This window comes from Notamacropus eugenii, chromosome 2 (genome assembly GCF_028372415.1).
Source record: "Notamacropus eugenii isolate mMacEug1 chromosome 2, mMacEug1.pri_v2, whole genome shotgun sequence".
NCBI lineage: Eukaryota > Metazoa > Chordata > Mammalia > Diprotodontia > Macropodidae > Notamacropus > Notamacropus eugenii.
This window is the reverse complement of record NC_092873.1, coordinates 355,832,277-355,856,429: the sequence shown is the minus strand read 5'-3', so window position 1 is coordinate 355,856,429 and position 24,153 is coordinate 355,832,277. Positions and strand designations below refer to the sequence as shown.

At 51.1% G+C, this 24,153-nt stretch overlaps 1 protein-coding gene across 2 annotated transcripts in view; it reads right to left on the bottom strand.

Annotated features, from left to right (window-relative positions):
- RARA (retinoic acid receptor alpha) overlaps nucleotides 1-19,192 on the bottom strand; it is a 48,028-nt gene extending 28,836 nt beyond the window's left edge. Inside the window, exons 1-3 of one of the 2 annotated variants that reach the window (XM_072646352.1) lie at nucleotides 18,991-19,192; nucleotides 2,107-2,159; nucleotides 1,580-1,629 (exon numbers count right to left, since the gene is read on the bottom strand). Coding sequence is in view for 1 of the 2 variants with exons in the window: in XM_072646350.1 (XP_072502451.1) it covers nucleotides 1,580-1,757 (178 nt within the window). In the remaining variant the exon portion in view is untranslated. Of the gene's footprint in view, nucleotides 1-1,579; nucleotides 1,869-2,106; nucleotides 2,160-18,990 lie in introns of those variants that run through there. The other variant, XM_072646350.1, reaches the window with a different exon arrangement.
- Nucleotides 19,193-24,153: the final 4,961 nt, after the last annotated feature.

The window sequence follows — 24,153 nt, the reverse complement described above, 5'->3', positions numbered from 1 at the left end:
CTAGGAAGGCGAGTACTGCCCTAATCCAGAGAAGGGAGCATTGACCCAGGGCAGGGAGCAGAGAGCAGTGTTGCCAGGTGCCCCACTGGTGCCAACAGGAGAAGCAGTGGGTGTCTGTGGCAGTGTTCATCCTGGGCAGGCCAGGGAAAAGGCATGTGGGATGGAGGGAGGAGGGAGAACAGGACATTTCCCAGGTCAACAGCTGCCCTGTCCATCCATCTCCCAGCCTCTGTTCCCTCTTCTCCCCGCCCGGCCAGGCCCCAGATCCCTCCCCCTCCTGACTTGGCACTGTGCCCAGCTCGGCCCTAGGGGCCAGAGTTACAGTAAGAGGCCTGGCAGGCCTCTGGTCTGAGCTATGCCAGCTGGCAGCCACTACTGCCACCTCCCACTACCTGGCTTCAGACAGGCCAGGGGTGGAAGAGACGCCCACCTAGCCCGTGCAAAACTCTCATGGGAAAGATAGAGAGGAAGGGGGAAATGGGGGAAAAAAATCAGAGACAGAGCAAAAGGGAAGAGGGAGGGGCCTATGTCTTTTCCTTGCAGCCCAGCTCCCACCCATGACCAAGGCAGAGCTTTCCTCCCTGCCCCCGCCCTCATGCTGTCCCCAGAGCTCCTTCCCTCCATTGCCTAGCTCACCTCAATTCTCACCAGGTTTATACCCACCACCTCCCTCCCTTCACGCTCCACTCAAATAGGGGAATTAGTAGCAAGGTATGTATGTAGGGGAAGCGCGCTGTGCTGGCCTTCCTCCTACACCCTTTAGGTACCCTCATAAAAAGACACCTGGTACAGGGGACCCTGAGGGTAAGGATGAGGGAGGAGGGCATGTGGCTGCCTCTCCAGGTCACAATACTGTTCCCGCCAAATGTCGAGAGGTTTGTTTATCTACCAGGGGCCTTTGTCTGCTGCCAACCAAGCTATTTATAAGATCCTCAGTGAGGTGGAAGGAGGGAAAGCCGGGCCGAGAACGCAACACAAATGGCCCTAACCTTTCTGCAGCCCTCCAGCCTAGCACATACTTTGGCAGAGTCCAGCAACCCAAATTATAATAGAGGTTCCTTTCCCATCCCTAGATGGGGCCCCTGCAAGCTTCGAAGGACATTCCCTGTAAAACAGGCAACAGTAATAAACAGTATTCATATAGTGTTTCGAAGTTTGCAGAACACTTTCCACATCTGATCTCACTGGAATCTCACAATAGCCCTGTGAGGTCAGTGCTATTATTCTTCCCATTTTACAGATAAGGAAACTGAGGCTGAGAGAGGTTTAAGTACTTTCCTAAGGTCACACAGCGAGTGTCTATGGCAGGATTTCAACTTGAGTTTTTTCTGATGCCAAATCCAGAGCTCTATCCAGTGTACCCCTTAGCTCCCCCAACAGCTACGTCCGTTATTAGCCACTCTTTCTTTGTCACTCCCTGACTGACACCCCATCCTTCCCAGTGTTTTTATATAACAAAACCACCACAAACCATCCCCTCACAGAGCTCTGATGATAAACCACCAGGTTCTCCTGTGATATCTGAGCCCTCAATCCCACCCATCCCCACCCCTCATTCCCACTCTGTGGCACAACTTACTGGCTGGTGACGGAGTGCTGTACCCACTGACAGGAAGCTGGTGCTGGATACTTGTCAGGGTGCCAGGTGGAGAAAGTCCGCCCAGCATGGGAGGGAAGAAGAAGGCATAGTGAGGCACTGGGTACCCATTAAGGTGCCCACTCCCAGGCGTTGGGCATGAGCTGCTATTGCTGGCCATGCCCTGATGACAGTCAAAGATACAGACAGAGAGTCCAGTTGGGAAGGTTTGAGGGGCTTCTCAATGCCCCTTCTCAGCTCATTGGGGCCTGGAGTTGGGAGGGGTTGTGGGTGATCAACCCACCCCCTCTTCCTGTCCTGCAGCTGAAGAGGGCAGTACCCCACAGGGTGATCTTGGCCTTCTGGAGCCACCGCCCAAACCAGGGGCAAGGTGGCAAAGGGAGGGGAGGGCGCTGCTCAGGTCGGCTGCTATGATAAGCTGGAATGAGGCTTGGAAAGCTGAGGTAGCCTCCTGAATGGCACCCACCACGGCTGGCTGTTAGGCAGAGTATCGAGCGAGGTATCCTCACCTAGATGAACTCTGATGACGCTGGTGCTGCTGGGGAAGCCATGTCTTCTGATGCTGAAAAGGAGAAGACAAGACAGGTGAGTAGGCACAGAGAACAGGGCACAGGGGTTTTCTCTACGGGGCTCCCCCCACCTGGGCAGCTGGAGGTTTTCCCGTGACACCAGGCTAAGCAGACAGATGGCACAGTGCCTGCCTGGCACAGACAACTTGGGAGTGGGGCCCAGACACTGCAGAGGAAGAGGTGAGGGTGAGAACATTCGCACAAAGAGCAGAACTTAAACCTTTAGGAGACACCTCTCACCCTAATGTGGCCAAAAGGCCTGTTGTGCCTTGAAGGCGGGGTCCCTGGAGATCAGCAGGGGACATGAGGGAAACACAGCTGGACCTAGAGATCTCCCCAAAGAAGGGTTACCTAAGGTCACAGATGTAGAGAAAGCGTGGGGATGGTGGAGGTAACCGAGGGAGGGGAAGGGGAGAGAAGCTGCTTCCCTAAAGCATGGTACTTCTCAGAATCGTGACGCAGCAACCCTAGGGGCCTCTTACACCACTTCCCCCACCCCAGCCCCAAAATCCAGGGACCTAACACCCTGCATGGGTGGGGATAGGGTGGGGATGAGGATGTTTAGCCTGGAGAAGAGGAAGATGCAGGTGGGCCACAGAGCCGTCTTCAAATATTTGAAGGCTGGTGTGTAGAAGGGGGGTCATGTTTGTTGTCCTTAGCCCCAGAGGCAAGAACCAGGAGCAATGGGTGGAAATTGCCAAGAAGCCAACACAGGCTTGATGAAAAAAAAACATGCTAACAATTAAGGATGCCCAGGAGAAGAATGGGTCACCTAGGAAAGGTAAGTATCTCCTCACTTGAAGTCCTCAAGCACTGACTGAAGGGAGCCAAGGGATTTACTGGTATATATTTTTACATGGGAATCAGGCTAAAGGGCTATCGAGGTCCCTTCCAATTGTAAAATTCTATGATTCTGGGGTCATTTTGACATTCCCTGCCCCAAACCTTAAGTGAGTACAATGGAAGCAGAGGCTTTCTGTGTTTTTAGCTTCACTCTTTCACTTTTACAGATGAGAAAACTGAGGCCTGGGGCTGGCAAATAAGTTGTCCACAGTCACACAACTTGTAAATGACAAAGCCAGAACTTGTGCCTGGGTGTTCTGATTATAAGTCCAGTCTTTACCCTTCCTCACATGTTAAGAAAGGTCACAGGGGCAGCTAGATGGCATAGTAGATGGACCACCAGCAGCCCTGTAGTCAGGAGGACCTGAGTTCAAATCCAGCCTCAGACATTTACTAGCTGTGTGACCCTGGGCAAGTTACTTAACTCCAACTTCGAAGGAAGGAAGGAAGGTCACAAAGACAGAGGGAGTCAGAGAGATGGAGAGAAAAGAGACAAAAGGAGAGAGATAAAGAGAAACACATTAGGACAGCCATCAAAGGCCACACCAGGGCATGTGCAAAGAACAGTCTGTAGGAGCAGGTCTACAACCCCAGTGAACAAGGGGATAAGCTACATTATACCTTGGGGAGCAAAGGGTACTGATGCAGTACCACCAAGCCCAAATACCAAGCTAAGTAATGCCTACCTGCCAGGGATGCCATTGGCAACTCTTCCCCCTCACTGTCCACTGTCCCAGCTGAATAATGCAGGGTAGAGTGGTAGTGAGAGCCAAGTAGACATTAGGAAGAGACAGGCAGAAGTGGGGAAGTGAGGAGGTGGGGGATGGATGTCACAACTGAAATTAAGGTAAACTGAGGCACAAAGTATCAAGTTCACAATTCAATTTATTGGTAAGGTGGGGCTGCTAGGTGTCTCGGTGTATGGGGCACCAGTCTTAGAATTAGGTATCAGGAGGACCTGAGTTCAAGGCTGGCCTCAGATACTTATGAACCATGTGGCAAGTTACTTAACCCCAACTGCCTTCCCCCCCTACAAAAAAATTTATTGGTAAGGCTAGCAATTACCATTAAAAGGGTCTTTCAGCTCCTCAGTAAGCAAAAAAGCCCCTGGGAAAGGGGGAGAAAAGGAGGAGGAAGAGAGAAATGTAGCCTTTTGTCCCCTCTACCTGGGGATAGAGTTTGCTTCCCTAGCTTATTAATTACCATGATTATTAATTTTGACCACAGAAACACACTTCCAGGTCTCTGATGAAGTCCTCCCAGGCCAGTAAAGGAGGGTGACATCAGAGGCCCAGGGAGCCCCACCCAGTCAGCAGCCAATCTGCCACACCCAGGACCTCTATGGAAGTTCTCCAGATGGGTAAGCTTCACCAATGACAGGAGACAGTGACCCAGAACCTCAGGCAGACAGAGAGTCATGTGTTTGGGTGGGAAAAATGAAATCATGTTCGTATACACTCAGCCCAAACTGCTCTTTTGTGTTCTTTTACTTCACTGTTTTCAAAGATTTTAGTTGTGGGGATTCAGTTAGGAGAAGGCTAGGGATCTGTATGATGTTTCAAAAATAAAATTTATTAATACAAATTTTTGTTAAAAACAAACACATTCACTTCCAAGAGAATGGTGTGTGTGTGTGTGTGTGTGTGTGTGTGTGTGTGTGTGTGTGTGTGTGTGTGTGTAGCTAGGAGGTAACTATTGCTATGCCATACAATGAACACAATTATTTACTTCTGTCTATACACCCAGACATACAACCCCACATGGACATGGACACACACACACACACACACACACACACACACACACACACACACGAGTTTATTCCACTTTAGATTCTCCCAGCTCTCTACCACCAGCCTGGACCTTCCAACTGCCTCTTCTGCCAAGAGAGGTCCTAAAAGCCCCTCTCCCTTAAGTCCAGCCATCCCACCACACACACTGATGATCACACAAACTTAGGCATAGCCTACCCTCCCTAAGGCCTGGAAAATGGTCACTCTCTCAAGGCCTGAGCTCAGCCTCCACAGATAAGCTCAGGCTAAGACAACTAAGGGAGGGGCTCTCTGACAAAGGGGAATCCTACTACACCCTGTCTTATCCAACTTAGCTTATTCTGAGCTTATCATTTGCTGGCATCACCTCTCCATCTTAGGCCCCCATATCTCCAGTAAGCTCTCAAACACAGGACATTCCAGTAGCTGTGTACCCCACATATCCAGCTAGACAGATCTCAATTCAAAAGGTACCCTCTGGGCCCAACCTGGACTCAGCTCTCAGAGATCCCATAACCACTCCCAAGGGGGAGACCCCAAGCCACCTTGAACTTCACCACTAGGTACTGCCCAGGTATTAGAGGCATCCCCCTTACTCTCATGTAGAAGGAATAGAGCCTGTGTTCAGCCCACAGTTTCTCCTTCCCGCCAACCCAACCACCTCCATGTCAGGACTGACAGCCTGTCTCCAACACAACTTGGCCTATGATATAAAGTCTGGAGCAAAGTTACTTAAAGTTCTCAAGGGAGGGACTTCCAGCCAAGGGGAGGAGGAAGCAATAGAGGCAGGGATAAAGGTCACAGAGATCTTGTCAAAAGCCTAGGTAAGACCAACTAAACAGGGTTGGGCAGAGGGGTGGAGATGGAGGTAGGAGGACCTGACAAGGCGACACACAGAGTACCTGAGAGTCCAGGAAGGGCAGTGAGTGTGTGTGTATGTGTATGTGTGTGTGTGTGTGTGTGTGTTTGTGTGTATTCACTCACTAGGTCCTACAACTCCACCCCACCTCATCCTAGAAGCATGGCATCACCTCTTTCTCCTGGGGTAAGAAGGGCATCTTCAGAGAATCAAGGCCCAACACAGGCAGAGAAGGGAAACAAGACACCCACATCCAATTCACTCCTATACTTCGTAGGCTACCCACAGGGTACCTTCCTCCCCCTCAATGTGGGCAGCAGGGGCGGGAAAACCACAAGCCCACAGTGCCAGGATATCCTGAACCCTTCTTGTGCCCCACCTGGCAGTGGCAAATAAGAGGGAGGAGACACAGGGGGCAGTGTCAAGGGGATTTCAGAGAATCGGCAGGCACAAGAATAGTTTGCTATGTCATCTACTCCTGTAGAGTCAACCCCATGGACCTCCTCTCCCTTTGACTTCCTTCTCATGTTTTAGCCCCACACAACAGGTTCCTCACAGGATGTTCACCTCCTCTAAGGCTGAGAGGATTGAACTGATTTGAGCTGTACCCTCCTTGCTTCCACTCAAAAACTCAGCGGCCTGGGACTCCTCTCTCCTGTATCTTCCCATGACTCCCACCAGTAGGCTTATATTTGGTTTACTAGAGTGATATAAGGACTTTGTTCTACAGGCACCTACTCCCTGTCCCCCTGCTTCCTCAACATGAGGATGATGATGATGATAAGGATGAGGATGGATGATATATAAATGTCAAAAACCTACATAAATACTTTTGAAATAAACCATCATCACTTATTAAGCAACAGTGATAGCTGTTAACAGGTACCTGCCATTGAATTCCTCAAAAGTAACCAAAAGTGGTTTACCTCTAGACGGTCAATGAAATGCCTAAGGTACAAGAGTCATATCAAGAGACCCTCCATGGGTAACATCCACATGAACTGAGCATATCAACAATATACTGATGAAGAAAACTCAAACAAATGGTTGAGTCAGATGGATTTGTTTGTGGAAATTAGGGGTGTTTATGACAGCAATTAAGGACTAGATCTTACCACCAGAAACTACAGGACGATTATAGTATATACTTATATTTGCAGCCATACCACCTTGCACACACCTGATTTAGGATGTAGGATCTCAGAATTGAAGCAGGGCCAGGCCTGATTAGTACTTGAGTGGGGCACCCCCTGGGAATGCTGGGTGATGAAGACTCTTACTTTTTTGTTTCCAATCCATTGCCTGCCTAACCCATCTTCCATTCAGCTGTCGAATTGATTTTCTCAAAGCACAGGTCTGACCATGTTATCCCCTGCCCCAACTCAATAAATTCTAGTGGTTCCTCATAACTTCCAGGATCAAATATAAGATCATCCGTTTGTCTTCTACAACCTGGTCCCTTCCTGCCTCTCTGGTCATCTTACACCTTACTCTCCTCTACATACCCTCATGATCTAGTGATACTGACCTCTCCATCATAGTTCTCACATAACACTCCATCTCCAAACTTGGCATTCTCATTGGCTGTCCCCCATGCCTAGAACTCTCTCCCTCATGATCTTTCTCTACTAGTTTCCTTCACTTCCTTTAAGTCTCAGCTAAAGTCCCACCTTCTGCCTGCCTTTTCCAGGCCTTGTTAATCTTAGTGCCTTCCCGCTGAGATTATCCCCAATTTACCCAGCTATGCCTGTGTGTGTGCATATGTGTGTGTATCTTGTTTCCACAAAATTACTTGTGTGCTGTCTTCCTCACTATCCTGTGTGCTCCTTGAGAACAGGGGCTTTTTTTTTTTTGCCTTTGTATTCACAATGCCTACTTAGTAAACTCTAGCTGACTGACTTAAGAAGCCCAAATTTTGTGACCAATTTGACTATTCATAGAAACAGTGGACACTATACAATATGTTGCTGCAAGCTGCTACAGTTTCAAAGTTTAACATCTACCAAATACCTAGAAAGATGTAGCCTGAATTAAACACCAGAAGCTCTGGATGTTTCACAGTTTAACAAAATAACAAATTCCAAACTACAAATACAAACTCAAAAGTATCCTAGAAAACTGAACCAATAAACTATATTGGAACCACACCCAGACTAAATTGTCACCCATCATCTCCTTGATGTAAGCAACACTGATTCATCAAAAAACTTAAAAACAATGTTTTTAATAAGTATCACCATTCCAAAAACTCAAGTGTCCAAGCTGTATGAGATAAAAAGCATTCAAAATACGGAGAACTACCAGGAGAGGTGTCAAGGTTATGTGGGAGCAAGATGAGGGGCATATCATCTTCAGCACCTTGTCTGCTAAATGCATTTGTACCAAGGATGCTTTGAGCTAAACCTACTAAGGCTGGGTTTGTCTTAATCATTTTAATCTAAGTATACAAAGTAATTATTTTATCCATCTGCTCATAGAACAGTACATACAGGGGAATGATAACATAATGACTTGCTCACACCATTTGCATCTGAACTCCTTTAAACAATCTACCAATAGTGAAAACAACTATAATAAGGAGAGAATCTCCTATCTATGATTTCATTGGTATAGGGAACTCCCAGGTGAAGAAATTCCCCCTGCAATGGAAGGCTGGCACTGTCTCTGCCACTTAAGAGTCTTCTGAGAGATTCCTAGAACATCTAGAGGTTAAGTGACTTGCCTAGGGTCACAAAGTCAGTATGAATCAGAAGTGGGACTTGAATCCTGGCTTTAAGGTCAGCTGTCCAACCACCATACTATGCTGCTTCTCTAATAATAATAATGGCAATAAACAATTCGTATTACTACAGAACTGCAAAAAAAAAAAGTATTATCTTCACCACAACCCCCTGAAGCAGACAGCATAACTATTATTCTCCTAACTTTACAAAACAGGAAACTAAGGTTGAGAGAAGGCATAGCTGGGACTTGAGCCTGAATCTCCTACCTCCACGTTGAATATTCTTGCCTTTATACTGGGCTATGTGGATGAAAGGGTCTGAGAGAATATTCTATCTCTAGCCCAACACACTCAGTCCAGGTCTCCCAGTTCTATTTTGACAAAACTAGAAGAGACCTTTGGATTAATAGGGGAAGGATGTGTGGAGAATAACACAGAGTACTTCCTTCATCCTCCAACCCCAGCCAGGCTGAGGAAGCCCCTAGGAGCATTGGTGAAAGGATTTTGGTTTAGATACAAGATGAACCATGATGGCTTTTGAGGTCTCCTCCAACTCCTGATATTCTATGACCCCTCCACCAGCAGTCTTGACTCAAGTTGTTCCCTACATTCCTTCCTTCTTTCCCACTAGTACTAATGGTCCCATTTAAAATAAGTAAGCCTGGCATTCAAGGGAGCTAGAGAGACCCTGAAGGGGAAAGGTGTGGCTCCATTTTGGGGTCAGGGGATTCCCAAGCATTTTGCCAGTCAATGATTCATAAACAAATGAGGCACAAAACACAAATCTCGTTATGGGGGGGGGGGTGGGAGGTGGGGGTGGAGGAGTAGCCACAGTCACATCCTAAGTGGGTAAAATCAACAGCTGCCCCCCAGGACCCCGTCAGAGGAGCCAGGCTAAACTGGGCTGGGTAGGGTGGGGCAGGCAGGACAGATTTCAAACAAGGGATGGAGCTATTTATAAACTTTCCAAGAAAAAAAAGCCACAGCCTTTCTCTTCCCTTTACCCCACTGGCTTTAGAAAGAGAGTAGAGACTCTTTTCTCCCTTCTACAACCAGCCTTGGACACTCTTGGGCTCCACAGACAAAGACAGGGAGATATTGAGCTAGGCTGGGCAGCATCTCCTTCCCACCCCAACCCCTCCACTAGGCAATCAGGCAGCTTCAGTCTCAGTATTTATCCTCCCTGCTGCCAAGAACTGGGTGGGCAGGAAGCCAGGCATCCAAGCCCAGGCCTTTGGCCAGCGGCTCCCCCCCCCCCAATTTAGGGGGGACAGGGCCTCACAATCCCCCAGGCCAGGGAGGATGGAGGGGCAGATAGGAGGGCGGTGCTGAATAAAGTAAAAACAGAGAACTGGGTTGGGGGGGGGGGGGAAGATGATAGGGTAACTATAGACTGTCATTTGGACTTGAGAAAACTGACTGATCCCCACTTTATTAGCAGAACCTCAGTGATATTATAACCCAGATCCTTTCCCCCCAAAATCCTCAAGAGATATCATTAAATCCAATGTCTGAGCAAACCTACCCCTTCCCCCATCAGGCTCAGAGATCCTGGTTATAAGATCTAAAGCTTAAAGATCAAGTTCAATCTTCCTGTGTTTCAGATGAGGAAACTGAGGCCCACAAAAGTAAAATGACTTGTTCAAGGTAACTCAGCCCTTAAGTAGCAGACCCAGAATTCAAATCCAGGTCTTTAGACAGTCACTAAAATCTGTAAGTCCACCTTCTCCAGGTGGAAGAAAGAAAGAGCTCTAGTCTGGCCATCAATGGAGTTTCTCTGCCTTTGCGTATTTCCCTCACTCTTCTTCACCTCCCTCCCACCTCTGACTACACATAAGTATCCAGGAAGTCCTTCATATTGTCTACCCTCCAACCCTCTGGTGGCAAAACTCAACAGATTCCCGAGGAGGCCTTCAAGAACTTTACCCTTTGGGGTCTCTTCAATCTTCTTCTTCCATATTCCTAAAAGAATTGACTATAGCCAGCCCTACCAAGAAAGAGAGGCAAGAACAGACCTGCCCTAGATGTGAGGCCCAAGTGGGTTACAGTGTCCTGGATGCCCTCCCCTTCCCCAAGGGAGTGGAAAGAGAGACAGAAAAAAGCATGAAAGGAGTTCTGCCAGGGGCAGCACCCTCCAGCTCAACTCAAACAATCCCCATTCTCATGCTTTCCAGGAGCGTTCTACACAAAACTTCAGTCCACCACCCACACTCAGGAATCAGGTTGGGAGAGGGGTGTGAGGGGGAGAAAGAGAATCACAAATTTGCCCACAACTTTTCCTAGGTTCCGGCTCTTTTTCCCTGAGACCACAGAACAAAACCCAGGGTCTAAAGGATGCCACATTGTTTAGTCTTTCAGAGAATATCATAGGTAAAAAATGGGCGGGGGAGGATGCTAAGGCAGTGGAGGGTGGTAGTCCCCAAGACTCAAGGAGAAGGACCAGGGAAGGTAGGGGAAGGAAGAAAACAGGAAGAGGAAGAGAAAGATGAAGCGGGCGAGGTCGGTGGCCTAGACCACAGGATTGTTTGGTCAATACAAAGGCAGCTTTGTCTGGGGGGGGGGGGGGGGGGCGGGGGGAAGAGGGTATGCTGGGGCAATACCCCTAAAGGGGACCTATCTCTCCCTCCTCCTGCATGGAAACCACCACTTACCCCCTCCCTACCCAGATCCTGGCACAGGGCTTTCCCCACCCCCACACTGGCATATGCCCCTTCTCAGTACCCTTTCATTCTCTTACAGAGAAGGGGAGGAGGCCACAGAGAAAACTAGAGGGCAAGAGAAGTAGTTCCTTTCTCCCCTTCCAGATTCTCCTGGCAGAGCTCATCCTGGGTCTGCACCAGAATCCACCCACCCACCCACCCTGAGATTTTCATTCCCACCAACCCACAACTTGTTCTAGTGCGTCGTCACACTCTATGTCTAAAGCCAGATGCTCCACCATGGGGAGCACCCCATGTGACCCACCCCTCCTTCACTAGAAGGCCCAATTCTATTCCCTCCCACCACACACACACACACACACACACACACACACACACACACACACACACACACACACACACACACACAGAGTCCCTTCCCCAGGGACCTAGGACGTGGGGAAGCCGGGGAACGCCCCCTTCTCTCCCTCCTGCCTCAGGATATCCTCTTGGCACTGACCCCAGACTAGGCCTGACTCAGGTTGCTTCTCTCCCACCCCACCCTTAGGACCCCCAGGAGTTTCCTGCTCCAGACACACCCCACCCAGTTGAGCCCAGGTCTAGGGTCTCTCCCCATTCACCCTCTTATGCGCACACATACATGCGCACACATACACACACACACACACACACACACACACACACACAGTGTCTAGGATCAGGACAGGAAAAGCAATGTATGCCTGTACCACCTCTCTCTCTCACTCACACACATGTCTAAGGGCAGGGCAGGAAAAGCAATATGCCTGATGTACCTTCTTCCCCAAAGGATCTGACACAGTGAGATATACAGGGGAGATAGGAAAGTTGGAAATAAAGGTGGGAACTGGAGGAGAGGTAAATTTAATTACCGTATCCCCCTCCCCACCATACATACTATGCATAGCCTGGGATATTTTCCAGCCCCCAACTCCAAGTGCTCCCCCCACCCAGCAATATCAGGAAGACATGAAAACTTCCTGGAAAAAATGAGCATTTTCAACTGCAGAGGGTAGGAGGAGGAACCTCCGGTACAGTATGGGTGGGATGGGAGAGGCTGGGTAGAGAAGAGTCCCCATGGAACCTAGCATCCTTAAAAGAAACACAGAAACAGTGGGTCAGCCACAGTCAGAGCTCCGCCTCTATCTCTGTGGGCAACCAGTGGCCAGGCAGTAACTGGACTTATGCTTTCAGTGATATAGGGAATTCCTGGCAAGGAAACGTCCTCTACAATTCAGGTCTCCACCATCTGTGCCACTTGGGTTCTTTGAGAGTGTCCTAGAGCTCTAAGAGGTTATGAGATTGGCCCAGGGTAGCAGTCAGTATGTGTCTAAGGGAGATCTTGAACTCAGGTCTTTCGTGGCTTCGAGGTCAGCTCTCTAAGGACTACAGTATCGCTGCTTCTCCTTCTGTATGACGTTGAGTAAATTACTTCCTACATGGACTCTCCTCTGTAAAATGAAAGGGTCAGAACTACATGGCTCCTGAAGTCCTTCTCCTGCAGCTCTGATGTTCTGTCTTTCTAGCCACCCACACCTTTGAGATCACAAATGGTCACACACATACACACAGAACAGAAGGAGGTGACAGGAATCCCCTATCCTACCATCACTGACATAACCGAAGCCCCACACAAAGGGAACCGAGGGTCCAGGTCCCCCAAAGCTGCTCGGGCTCTCTCCCCAGGGGCAGGCCTACAACAGTTGAGAGGGTGGGGGAGAAAACAACTCTGAGGGCCCCAGGGGTGGTGCCCACAGTGGCCATATCCATGGTAACCAACAACAAACATGGCCCTATGAGGAGCCCAGGGTTAAGACAGGAAGTGGTAGCCACGTGATTGGAAGTACATTGTTATGGGGAGGGGGGTGGCACCCGTCAAGAGTCAGTACCCCTCACCCAACCTGGATCAGAAAATGGGAGGGGGGCAAGAGAGGGAGATGTGGAAGTGACCACTCTGCCCCTCCCCTTCCCTCCACACTGAGGTAGGTCAGCGCCCTTCCCTCTCTGCCACTCAAGGACCTGCTCCCCCCCAGACCCCCTCCCTTCAGCTTCCTGCCGTGACTGTAGATCAGAGAACTCCTCACCACAGCTTCCCCTTCTGAAGTCTCGATTCCTAGGCCTGGAGGGTTTCATTTTGGACTAGAGAGAGACTCAGAGCTGGGGACAGGGATAATGTGTGTGTGTGTATGTGTGTGTGTGTATGTATGTACACACACATGCACATGCACACACAGACAGGGTGGGGGGACGGGAGTGGACAGAGGTACATGCATTAGGCTCAGGGCTCCATGGAAGAACAAGATGCACTTCACAAGACATATATACACTTGAATACACACACAATGGGTCACAGTGACAGTGACACACAGAAACACCCAAGTATATGTCCTTAAGTGACTCTAGGATGGGGGGAAAGGGGAATTGGGCCTGGAGTGTGACAAGTCTAGAGATTGAGTATTTGACTGTCTCCTAACACTCCTCCTCCAAATGCCCCCCTCCCACCACCACATCTCCCTCCTTAAACTCCCAAATCATTTCTAAATTCATCTCAGTCATCCCCTAAGACAGGCCACGCTCTCTCTGCCTGGGAAAAGAAGTTCGAAGCTCTCCCAGTTGCTCTCTCTGTCCTATGCCTCAGACATGAGTGCCAAGGAATACCCCTCCCAGTTCCAAGGTGCCCGGTCAGGAGAGGGCACCTTGGCCCGAAAGAGGGAATGGAACCTCCCCCTTCTCTCCCCCTTCTCTGCAGATGTCCTAGACTATATTTAGCCCAGGCCGGGCGGCCAGCCAGACCCAGACGCCCCACTGGTCCTGAGCTGAGCTCCCAATTTTCATGCCATTAAAATATTAAGGGAGAACTACCCTTAAATCTCCTCAACCATCACAGGAGGAACAGCAGGGGCCCAGAAGGAAAAGGGGGGAGATCTGAGGATGTGAAAGGAATAGGTTAGCGCCCTTCCGTGCTCCTTCTCCTCCATTCTATTTGTGGTCTTCACCGCACTTCTCCCTACAGGGAAGAATTGGGTGGGGTATGGGGATAGGGTAGACTGAGAAGGTATGGGGGAATCTAAGTTGTTAGGGAAGAAGCAGGGGAACACCTGCTGAGAGTGGTATGGGAGGAGGGGGTGTGAGGCCCTAGAAATTCCACCTGTCACATTTCAGCCCCCACCCCTGAGCTCTGGTTACAGGACAAGAAGGAGTGGGAGAGGTTGACAGGTGCAGGACCCAGGCTGTGGCATCAGCTTAATCCCTGCTGGGGCTGACAATGGGCTGGGGAGCCCAGTTGTGCCTGTGGGGGCATCAACCAGGGGTTGCTACCTCCTCCCTGGCTTAGGGAGAATACAGAAGACTAAATGTGTATATATGTTCCATTTTTCCTGGTCTCCAACTCTATGTAGGAACTCATTGGGGAGCAGGGGAGTGGGGTATAGGACTGTACTACTAGAGTAAGACAGCTCTTTCCTACCATACCTATCTTCAGGGAAGGAGGGAACCCAGTATGCCCCCTCTCTCCTCCCCTCCCCCTAAGATGCCAGGCAGGCGGGCCAGAGTGTGGGAGGTCTGTCTGCCTCCTCCTCCTCTCCAAATTCCAGAAACAAGCAAGAAGAGGCTCCAATTGCAGAAAGAGCAGCAGGCGGTCCAGGCTGTGGGGAGGCAGAGACCCAGACTGAGAGGGAGACAATCCCCCCTCACCCAACTCACAGACACCCCTGGACAGACACACAAGCTTGCACTCTCTCTTTTTTTCTCTCTCTCCTCTCTCTTACACACACACACACACACACACACACACACTCACACACACGCAGCTCTCACCTCCCACAGAGACACCCAGACACCCAATCCATACAATTCCCAACACACACCCGGACACACACAGAGATCCAGGCACACTTTGAAAACAGCCTCTCCCTCCTTTTCTCCCAAACTGTGTGGGCTACAGACAGCAAGGGTGGGCGGGGGGGGGGGGGGGGGGGGAGGGGAGGAGGTGGAAGAAGAGAGAAGGTGGTGTAGGGGAAAAGCAGTTTTCCATGATAAAAAAGAGAGGGAACTAAGAAGGGAAGGAGAAAGAAGGCGTCAGGAGAGCTGTGAAACAGGGCTCACTGATGCTAGGAGGAGTCAGCCACACATTCACTCCCTGAACCCAACGGGACTAGACTCCACCTTAGAGACTCACACCCCAGTCATCAACTCCCAACACCCCAAACTAGGCTTTCTAGACAAGGTCAGAGCAGGTCCATGGTAGTGTGCAGGAAGATGATGTGTGACAGAAGAGAGATTAACCCCATTTATCCTAAATCCATTCGTTACTGGCACAGGATTACAGGGGAGAGGGAGGATGGGAAGGGCTGAGGACCTGTGGCTAGGGCAGGGAGGAGAATCCAAACCAGGTTCCCTAGAGATTCTGCTGCTCTTAGCCTGCTGTCCTCCCAGGTTCTCGGAAGACCATCTTGTCCTATATGTGCCACCCCACCATCCAGAAGGCAGAGAGCCAGAGTTGTGGGGCTTGTGCCCATGTTGTCAGTGGTGCCAGGGGCACAGCTGGCAGGCCCTAGCCTTTTGGTCCCTCTCCACAAGGTCCTGGGAACCATTCCTGTCAGAGAGGGAGAGAGGGAAATGCCAAGACCACAGGCCCAGTCCTTTGGGTAGGGGAGTCCAGAAAAAAGGAGTGGCTCCAGACTCTTGCCCACCCCCACCTGAGGGATCTTTGCCAAGACCTTCCACCAATATCCCACAGATTAGGAGCCACCTCAGATAATGCCAATCCCCTACGCATGAGTAGCAGGAACTATGTTGTGACACGTGTGGGTGACTATGCCCAGCAAAAAAGCAAAGTGGGGGCTGGGGTGGGGGTGGGGAAGGGACAGTGAGCCAAGCAAGATGGGCTTCCCCACAGCCAACTTCCTGCTAGGCTGATATATGAAGGAAGGGGCCCCCAGGGTAGTAAGACAGAGGTGCCACAGCTATCCCAGACCTAGAGTGAGTGGGGGCTATGGCTAGTCCTGGCTCCAAGTTGGTACAAGACTGAAATGGAGGGTAAGTAAGAGGATGCCTAAGATCCACTAGGCTAAAGGTCATCTTAGCCCTCTACCTGTGTCCACAAAGGGCTGCCCTCCCTCATATCAGACAGTGAGGTTATGCAGAAAGACTTCACATGGAAAAAAATCACACACACACACACACACACACACACACACACACACACACACACACACACACACACACACACACACACCCTCCTCCTCCTCCTCCTCCTCCTCCAAAGCTAGGATCTCCAGTTGCCAGTCGCTAGGAAGCTCTCCTTTGTCTGACCTCAGTGACCTTTATGGCTCAGGACAGTGCAAGATTCCAGTCAAAACTGATCTCACACTACCCTCACCCAAACAAACTCTACTGCATTCTAAGCTTCCTTGACTCCACCAAAAACTGGTCCCTTCAAATTGCAAGTGATATAGGGCAAAGTAACAGCCAACCACAAAGTGTTAATACCCCTCCTCTTCAAACCCTTGTTGGGCCTGGCCCTTGCAGCACAGTTAAGACTAGGAGGCTGGGCCCAAGTAGGAAGAGTGTTTCCAGACCCTTCCCCACCCCCAGGGGAAGCCCCAAGGCTCAGAACATCCCCCACACACTGGTTTGGGGGATTCCCCAAAATGCTACCCTCCCACAACACAGGAGATGAGTTTGGGGTTTGCATTCTGGCCTCGTACCAGGAACAAAACGACTTTGGATTAGGGGTGGGGGGGTTGCATGTTCCCAACTTGGACATATGGCAGCTCAAGTTTAGGAAGGAACAAAAGGAGACTCTAGATCACCTACCACTGTAGTCCCTGGAAGAAGGAATATGCACTTGGATGGAGACAACTGGGAGGTGGGAAGCAAGAGGGTGGAGGATGATGGGAATCCCAGAGGAGGGCAAGCAAGTCCAGGAAAAGTCTCTCAGGAGATCAGGGATCCCACATGCACAGATATGAGTAAATTACATACATACATACATAGACATACATACACACACACACACACACACACACACACACACACCATACAAAACAAGCCAGCGGAAGCACATTTGGAAGTCTCAACACTCTAAGTCTGCCACAGAAGGGGGGGAGTAAAAGAAAAAAATAAACAGTTTTTTGGGGGGCATTGATACCAAGAACAGTTGGGGGGTCCTTGTCTGAGCTGGGAGAGGGGGCATCCCTGAGATAAGGGGATCCTTCTGCTCTAAATTTCCTCCCTGCTTAGGCAGAAAGTAGAAGGTTGTCCCCATTCTATTTTTTCCTGCCTCCCCCCCCACACCATTAACTCATCTCTCCGGCCCAGATAGAGGGTCTGTGCCCAGGGCAGAGCAGATAAAGGCAATGGGTAGGAGGAAAAGAAAAACTGATTTCTCAGTGACCACCCCCCCACACACACACACACACATCTGGCCCACAGCTTCCCAGCCTCTGTGGGTGGTACTGGAGTCAGCAAGAATCAGGGTTGTACCAGGTCCCAGACAGTTCCCAGCAGAGCCAATCCTGGGCAGAACAGACAGCCATGTTCCTCCTCCCTCCCTCCCCTCAAAAAAATAGACAACCCCCTCATTAAGGAGTGAGTCAATTCGATCCCCCAATGTCAGTACCACTCCTAGGGAGATTAACTGGACAATACCCCAAACCACCTTTTTGTGATTCTACTACCAACCCTGCCTACTATGTACCCTGTGAGTTCCAATTCCAGAATCCCAGATTGGAAAACCCGTCCTCAGCTTTACCCAAAATCACCCCAAAAATTGTCCAAGTGCTCTTCTCCCCAGTCTGGCTCCCCTGGGTGGGGGGGGTGGGCCCCCAGCTAATTCTCCCAAAACCACAGGAAGGCTCAGATAACAGGAGGGAGAGAGGGAGTGTGGGGCCAGCCCTTTGGGCATCTGATCTCTCCCCAAACAGGTTTGAAAGTCTCTTTTTGTTTTGTTTTTTCAAAAGTAAAAAAGAAAAGTTTTCTATGGTGTCTCTGACACAGACACTCGCAGAGATAAACACAGGTACACTCACAGATCCAGGCTCAGAAAAATACACATGTACGTACACACACACACACACACACACGGGCCCAGACACACCAAACCAAATGGACATAACACTCAGGGGCCCAGATACACATATATGCCCATGAAAATCCAGATGAATCCACACGAACATACACAGACCCAGACAGATGCAAAGATTCGGGACAGACACTTAAACACTAAGAACCAGTCGGATAGACACACGGAGAGCCATACAGAAAGGCACAGGAGATGGAGAGTGGAGGACACGGGCTAGACTCCGAGGTCCCTCCTAGCGCTCTGGATGCGTGACCCTGAGAAACACTCTCAGATATTGAAGGATAAGAACACAGTCTGGACAAGGGCAGAAAGGCATGGGGACCACACACGGACACCTCTACACACCCACACACAGACCCATGCACGGACACCCATACATCCCCCCAACCCATTACTCCGATGCACACAGAAACACCCATTCACAGACACATTCCCATAGACACGCCCCCGCAGACAACACACCCGTACGGTCACATATAGACACACACCCCCAGACACAGTCACCGTCACCCGGACACCCCTAGAGACACGCACACCCGTCCCTTCCACAGACAGTCACTGACACACACACCCAGACACCTACAGTCTCACAAAGACAGACGCTCATACAAAGACACCGACACGCACGCAGAGGCGGCCCCTCGCACACAGCCGCGCACGCACACCCACACACGGCCCGGCCCCCCCACTCCGTGGGTTTCCCCAGAGCCCCCCCTTCCATGCCGGAGGCTACCTCCGGGCCAGGAGTCTGGCGAGCCCAGGCTCCCCGGTCCCGCTCCCCGCCAGCTCCCCAAGCCCGGGCGCAGCTGGAGCCTGAGGGCTGGGGGCTGCGGGGAGGGCTCCCCAAGTGTGGCGGCGGGGGCTACCTGGCAGCCGGAGAGCCGGTCCGTCGGTGTGTCCTCCGAGCGGAGCGCGGCGGGCCCGGGCCCCTCCCTCCCTCCTCCTAGTCCTCCGGCGAGGGCTCGGGTCTGGGACCTGGGAGGGGGAGAGTCCGGGACTGGGGCCGCGCTGCCGGGCTCAGGGGCGCGGGGAGAGCGCAGCGGCCATGGCGAGTCACGTGCCGAGCATGAAACTTTACCCGGAGCCCGGGGCCGGGGGGTGGGCGGGGTGCCGGAGGGGTGGGGGTGCCGGCCTCCTCCCCACGGCCCGCCTCCCGCCCAGCCGGGCGGGCCAATCCTCGCCCACGGGGGCGGGGCTGCAGGCGCACTCCCCCACCTCCCCAGCACGCACCCGAAGAGGTGTGTTAAAGGAGCAGAGAGGGCGGGCCGGGGGAGACGAGAGCGTGGGAACCAGGGGGGACGCCCACCCCCTTTCCGCGATAGAGGCTGCAGCCCCTTACTGTGGGGCTTAGTTAAGGGGAGAGCCACAGAGCGAGGGGTGGAGATCAGGATGACCCCCATGCACCTCGAATCCCAGGCGGACCCCACACCACCTATGCCTAGGGAAATGACATGCATCGGGAAAGCAGGCGAGGGCACTAGAAAGGGAGAGGCCGGGGACGAAGTTATGTAGGGAGCCAGCCTCCGACTTTGGGGAGTCCGCTAAGGAGAGGGAAGGAGACTCCCTGGATTCCCAAGGAGAAGCAGGTACCAGCCCCAGGGAGGCACCAGAGCGCCAATCAGGTCTCGGTAATGCCACAACTCCCTTTTTCTCACACTAGGCTATAGGGCGAGACCCCTTTTCTTCACCACCACCACCCCCTTTTTAAAAAGGGGCCCCGCCTCCTAGCCCCCAAAGATGGCAGCTCTCTAAGGTTCCGGTAGGGGGAGCCTGAGAACCCTCTTCCCCTGTCCCCCCACATCCCCGCCTTTTCCGCACACCTCTCCCCCCACCCGGCGGAGAAACGCAGACTGATTCATTTTCCTTCTTTGGCTCTGTTGGGGGCGGGAGTAGAAGGAAATAAGAGCCAGGTCCCAGCTCTTCTCAAATAGAATCAAAGAATGTCAGGGCTGGAAAGAGCCTTGGAGAAATTCACTGAAGCCCAAGGGAGGTAAGTGACATGTCCAGAGTCACACGGATTAGTGACCCGGAGCAGATCTCTGGATCTGCTAGATCACAGAGAGATATCAGCGTTAGGGTCCCCAAGGTTATGGAGATAGGGAAAGGGGCAAGAACTGTCTCCTTATTTCGGAATCCCAACTCCCAATCACACCAATGCAAACATATTTTTTTAAATGCACATTTCTATCCATCTTCCCCAGAGACAGCTAGCTACTGTCTAAGGTCTCTGCTTATTCTTGGACGGGAAGAATCTTAGATATCCATGGGGATATCAGGGGAAAGAACAGACAGACACAGGCCCTGAGCCACAGGCCCTCCTTTGAAGGCCTTCCCAGCTTTGAAGGGGGTCAAAGCCCTCACCTAAAATGCAGCAGAGACAATCCTAGACTATTAGGGATGGAAGAGCACTTGGCCCACAGAATGTCAGAGAGGGATGGTACCTCAGAGATGGTCTAGTCCCACCTCATTTGACACAAGGAGGAAATGTAGGCCTCAGGATTCAGAGTAAACTCCTTGGGGGTAGGGGAAATTTTATCTCTGTATTACCAGCCCCTAGCACTAAATGGCACAAAATAGGTACTTAAATATTTGTTGGCTGAAGGACATTAGGATAATAAAACCAACCTCTTCTACTCCCTGCTTGGATTCTTAACCCCTTTCCAGTCAAGGCAATTTAGAATGACCTCCTGGTTCTAGGCCTTGACCTATCTTGTTTTTATTTGGGGGGGGGGGAGGGTTGGGGAGAGAAAAGGATAAACTGTTATGACCCGGCATCATGGTGGTATACCCAGCTGGCTCTGGAGAAAATATCTATCTCCCCCACCACCACTCCTTCCTGTTGGATCAGCGCTCTATCTCCTCCTCCCGCCTTGATTTCCGTCTGCCTTTTCAGCCGCCCATCCCCTCCCACCCCATCCAGGCCAGATCCATCCGCAAACATGTGCTCAGCGGGTAGGAATGCACCAATGGCTCCCAGATGTGGATGCTAATACTTAACCCCTTCTCCCACCCACCCCCACCTCCCTACTGACTCAATTCAGCAACACAGGGTGCTGTTGGGGTGGGGGTGATGATGGAAGCAAAGCACATCAATCACTTGCCCCAACCCACAAACCTATCCCCACCAACCAGCCCCTCCACCCTGTCTTGGCTACCACAGTTGGACTGAGCTGGTGTTGCCTGCAAGGGGCAAGGGGCTAACAGACAGACACACATACCAGTAGCCTCACACATAGAAGAACAGAGACATGGAGGGGCAAGGCCAGACTGACAAATGAATCCTTTAAGTCCCACTATCCCAGGAAATGGACCCCCTTAGGGGTTTGATACCCCCTAAGACTCTCAAGCTTACTGCCCAGTGAGTATCCTCCACCCCAGCCCCTACCCTTTGCCCTCTATTTCTCACCCCAAAGTACACAGGAGTGGAACTTTTCAGATATAAGGAAGGTAAGAGAGAGAAAGGAAGAAGCCTGGGTGTCCCATAGCCTACAGGGCGCCTAGGAGAGGAGCAGGGAGCCCCAGGGACTGCCCCAAAGTCAGCTTTTTTTTTTTCCAGAAGCAGCTGAACTCCAGCTGTGTTGGACACACACACGTCTGAGCAGGAGAAAGCTGTTTCTCCTCCCCACTTCCCCCTCCCCCTCCCCCCCATGACCTAGAAGCAGAATTCCAGACCAAAGAGCCAAGGAGGCTTCAGGGGAAACAGACGCAAATGGTAGGAGATACTGAGAAGTGAATGGCTTTTCAGGGTACACAGAATGAACAGAAAATAACCTATTCTTTGACTTTTCTCCACTACGCTCTTCCCCCCAAAGATCTTAGTCTTTTCCAGTCCCAGCCCTTCCCTTCTCCTTACAACCCCCTGAAAACACACACACACACACACACACACAAGATTCCAACCACAAATAAATTATACCAGACGAGGCACAAGAGAGGTCAGAGGATTGAGAGAACAGAGTCACACAAGTTAACACAAGATCTAAGACCAAAGACAATATCTTCTCACTCCCAATCTTGGGCTCTTTCCATTATACTACCCAATTTCACCAGGGGTTTAGGTGAAAGGTAGAGGTGAATGAGGGTGTGGTGCTGGGACTAGAGAGGGATAGTTTGGGGGAAAGAGGACTGAGGTCCCCTGATCTCCAGTTAACAAACAGATATGTGAAATGGCACATTTTGAGTTAAGAGAAGAGAAGAAGGCTCCTCTATGTACCTTTTATGTCAGCATTTGAGAAAGGAGCTGCCCTCTTCAGGACTTTACACATCATCTCTCCCATCACCAACATGGGCCATCAACTCCTTTGTTGGAATACTTGAAAGGTTTCCCACACCAAGACAGTGCCCCCTCCCCTGCCTACAGCCTCCCATGTCTAGGAAATGCCACCCTTACTTGACCACTTCTACAAAGGAAAAGCTAATTGGGATGGGCACAAGCCTCACTGAAGAGATTAGGGGGAAAAAAATGGAAATGGAAATCTATTAGATCCAGGGCAGACCAAGACATGATAGGCAGTGTCAAAGCAACTGTCTGGGGGTAGGGTGTAACTCAAAACACAGGCCTCTGGGACCCAGTACCCACCACCCCATTGGACACAACTAGGGTGACTCAGCTGCATCCGGAAGAGATGCCAGGGCAGTGACTCACCTGCCGAGAAGAGCTGAAATTGGCATCATTCCAGCTTCTGGGACAGAAGTGACTTAGTCACTGGGGTTGCTGTGCCTGCTAGGCATTGCCAAGGAAATAAGGGCTGTGGGAAGGTGGTGGTGGCATCAAAGAGAGTTGGAACCTCCTGCATATTGCCCATGACCACCCCTGTGTAAAGGCACAATTCAGGGAGTTCTAGTGTCAATGACACCCATTCCTATCCTCAGCCCCCTCAAGTTGGCCATCCTCCATACTACCAATGCCCAATCTCTAGTTCAAACAAGTTATCCAAGACCCCTGGGATGCCTGCCCCCATAACAAGCTGCCCTCTGCCCATCACTCACCACTCACACTACTGCCAGCCCCACCTCCTCCTGCCACCCAAGTTGTACCCAGGCGCCATGTCTCGCTCAACATGCCCTGGCAGTACCCCCCCCCTGCCCTTGTTACCCCCACCCCCACATCCCAGCAGCTGCTGAAGTTGTCAGGCAAGAGAACTGAGTGGGTGGGGGATTGGGTTACCAGTGGCTGGTGGGATGGGCTATTATCCAGTTCCTTTCCCCACTTCCCCCAATGGCCTTTTTCCCACTGTCATCCTGGTGCCAGCCTGGCAGAAAATGTCCTAAAATTGGACTCCTCCACTCCCTTTCTCCACCACTAGTCAGCAAATGAAGGTTCAAGAATATTTGCCAGGCATAAGACTTATTTCCCCAACCAACTGTATTCCCTCAGCAAAATAATCACCATATCCATCTGATCCCCTTTCCCCCAAGCCATAATACTTTCCTTCAAATCCCTTACCCTTAGCCAACAGAGGGGTGGAGAAAGGTTAGTCCTAACAGTTCAAATTCAGTGGGATTAAATTCTCCCCCTGAATCCCACATCCCCGTGTTATCTGGAGTCTCTAGTCCCAGAAGATTGGGGGAGGGGATGGGGGAGCCCCAAGGGGAGCCAGCAGGCCAGACAGCCTCAATCCTCAATCCATTTGCACTATCGATTTCTCATGCACTGTGGCAGAAAGCCCAGAGGTTGGGGGTGGGGGGATGACATAGCCCCCCAGAGACAGACACAGACAGTGACTGAGAGGGAAGGAGGAGGGGCAATATCTGCCCAAGTCAACTGAGATCAGCTTAAGGTAGGGGAGGAAGACAGTACATCCTTCCAGCCAGATTGCATATTGGTGTGAAAGGTTGGGGGTCAGTGATGGAATATTGAAGGAAAAGGGCCTTAGTAGTTGTGCTCCCTGGGGCACTAGCTACCCTAGTCAACTTCCACCCACCTAATAACCTCTGTCACAGTCTTCTTCCTCCCTCCTCTCCTCCCCATCTCGTTTCTCATCTGTCTCTCTGCCCCAAGTCTGCCCCTTCCTCCTCCCATTTTCCAC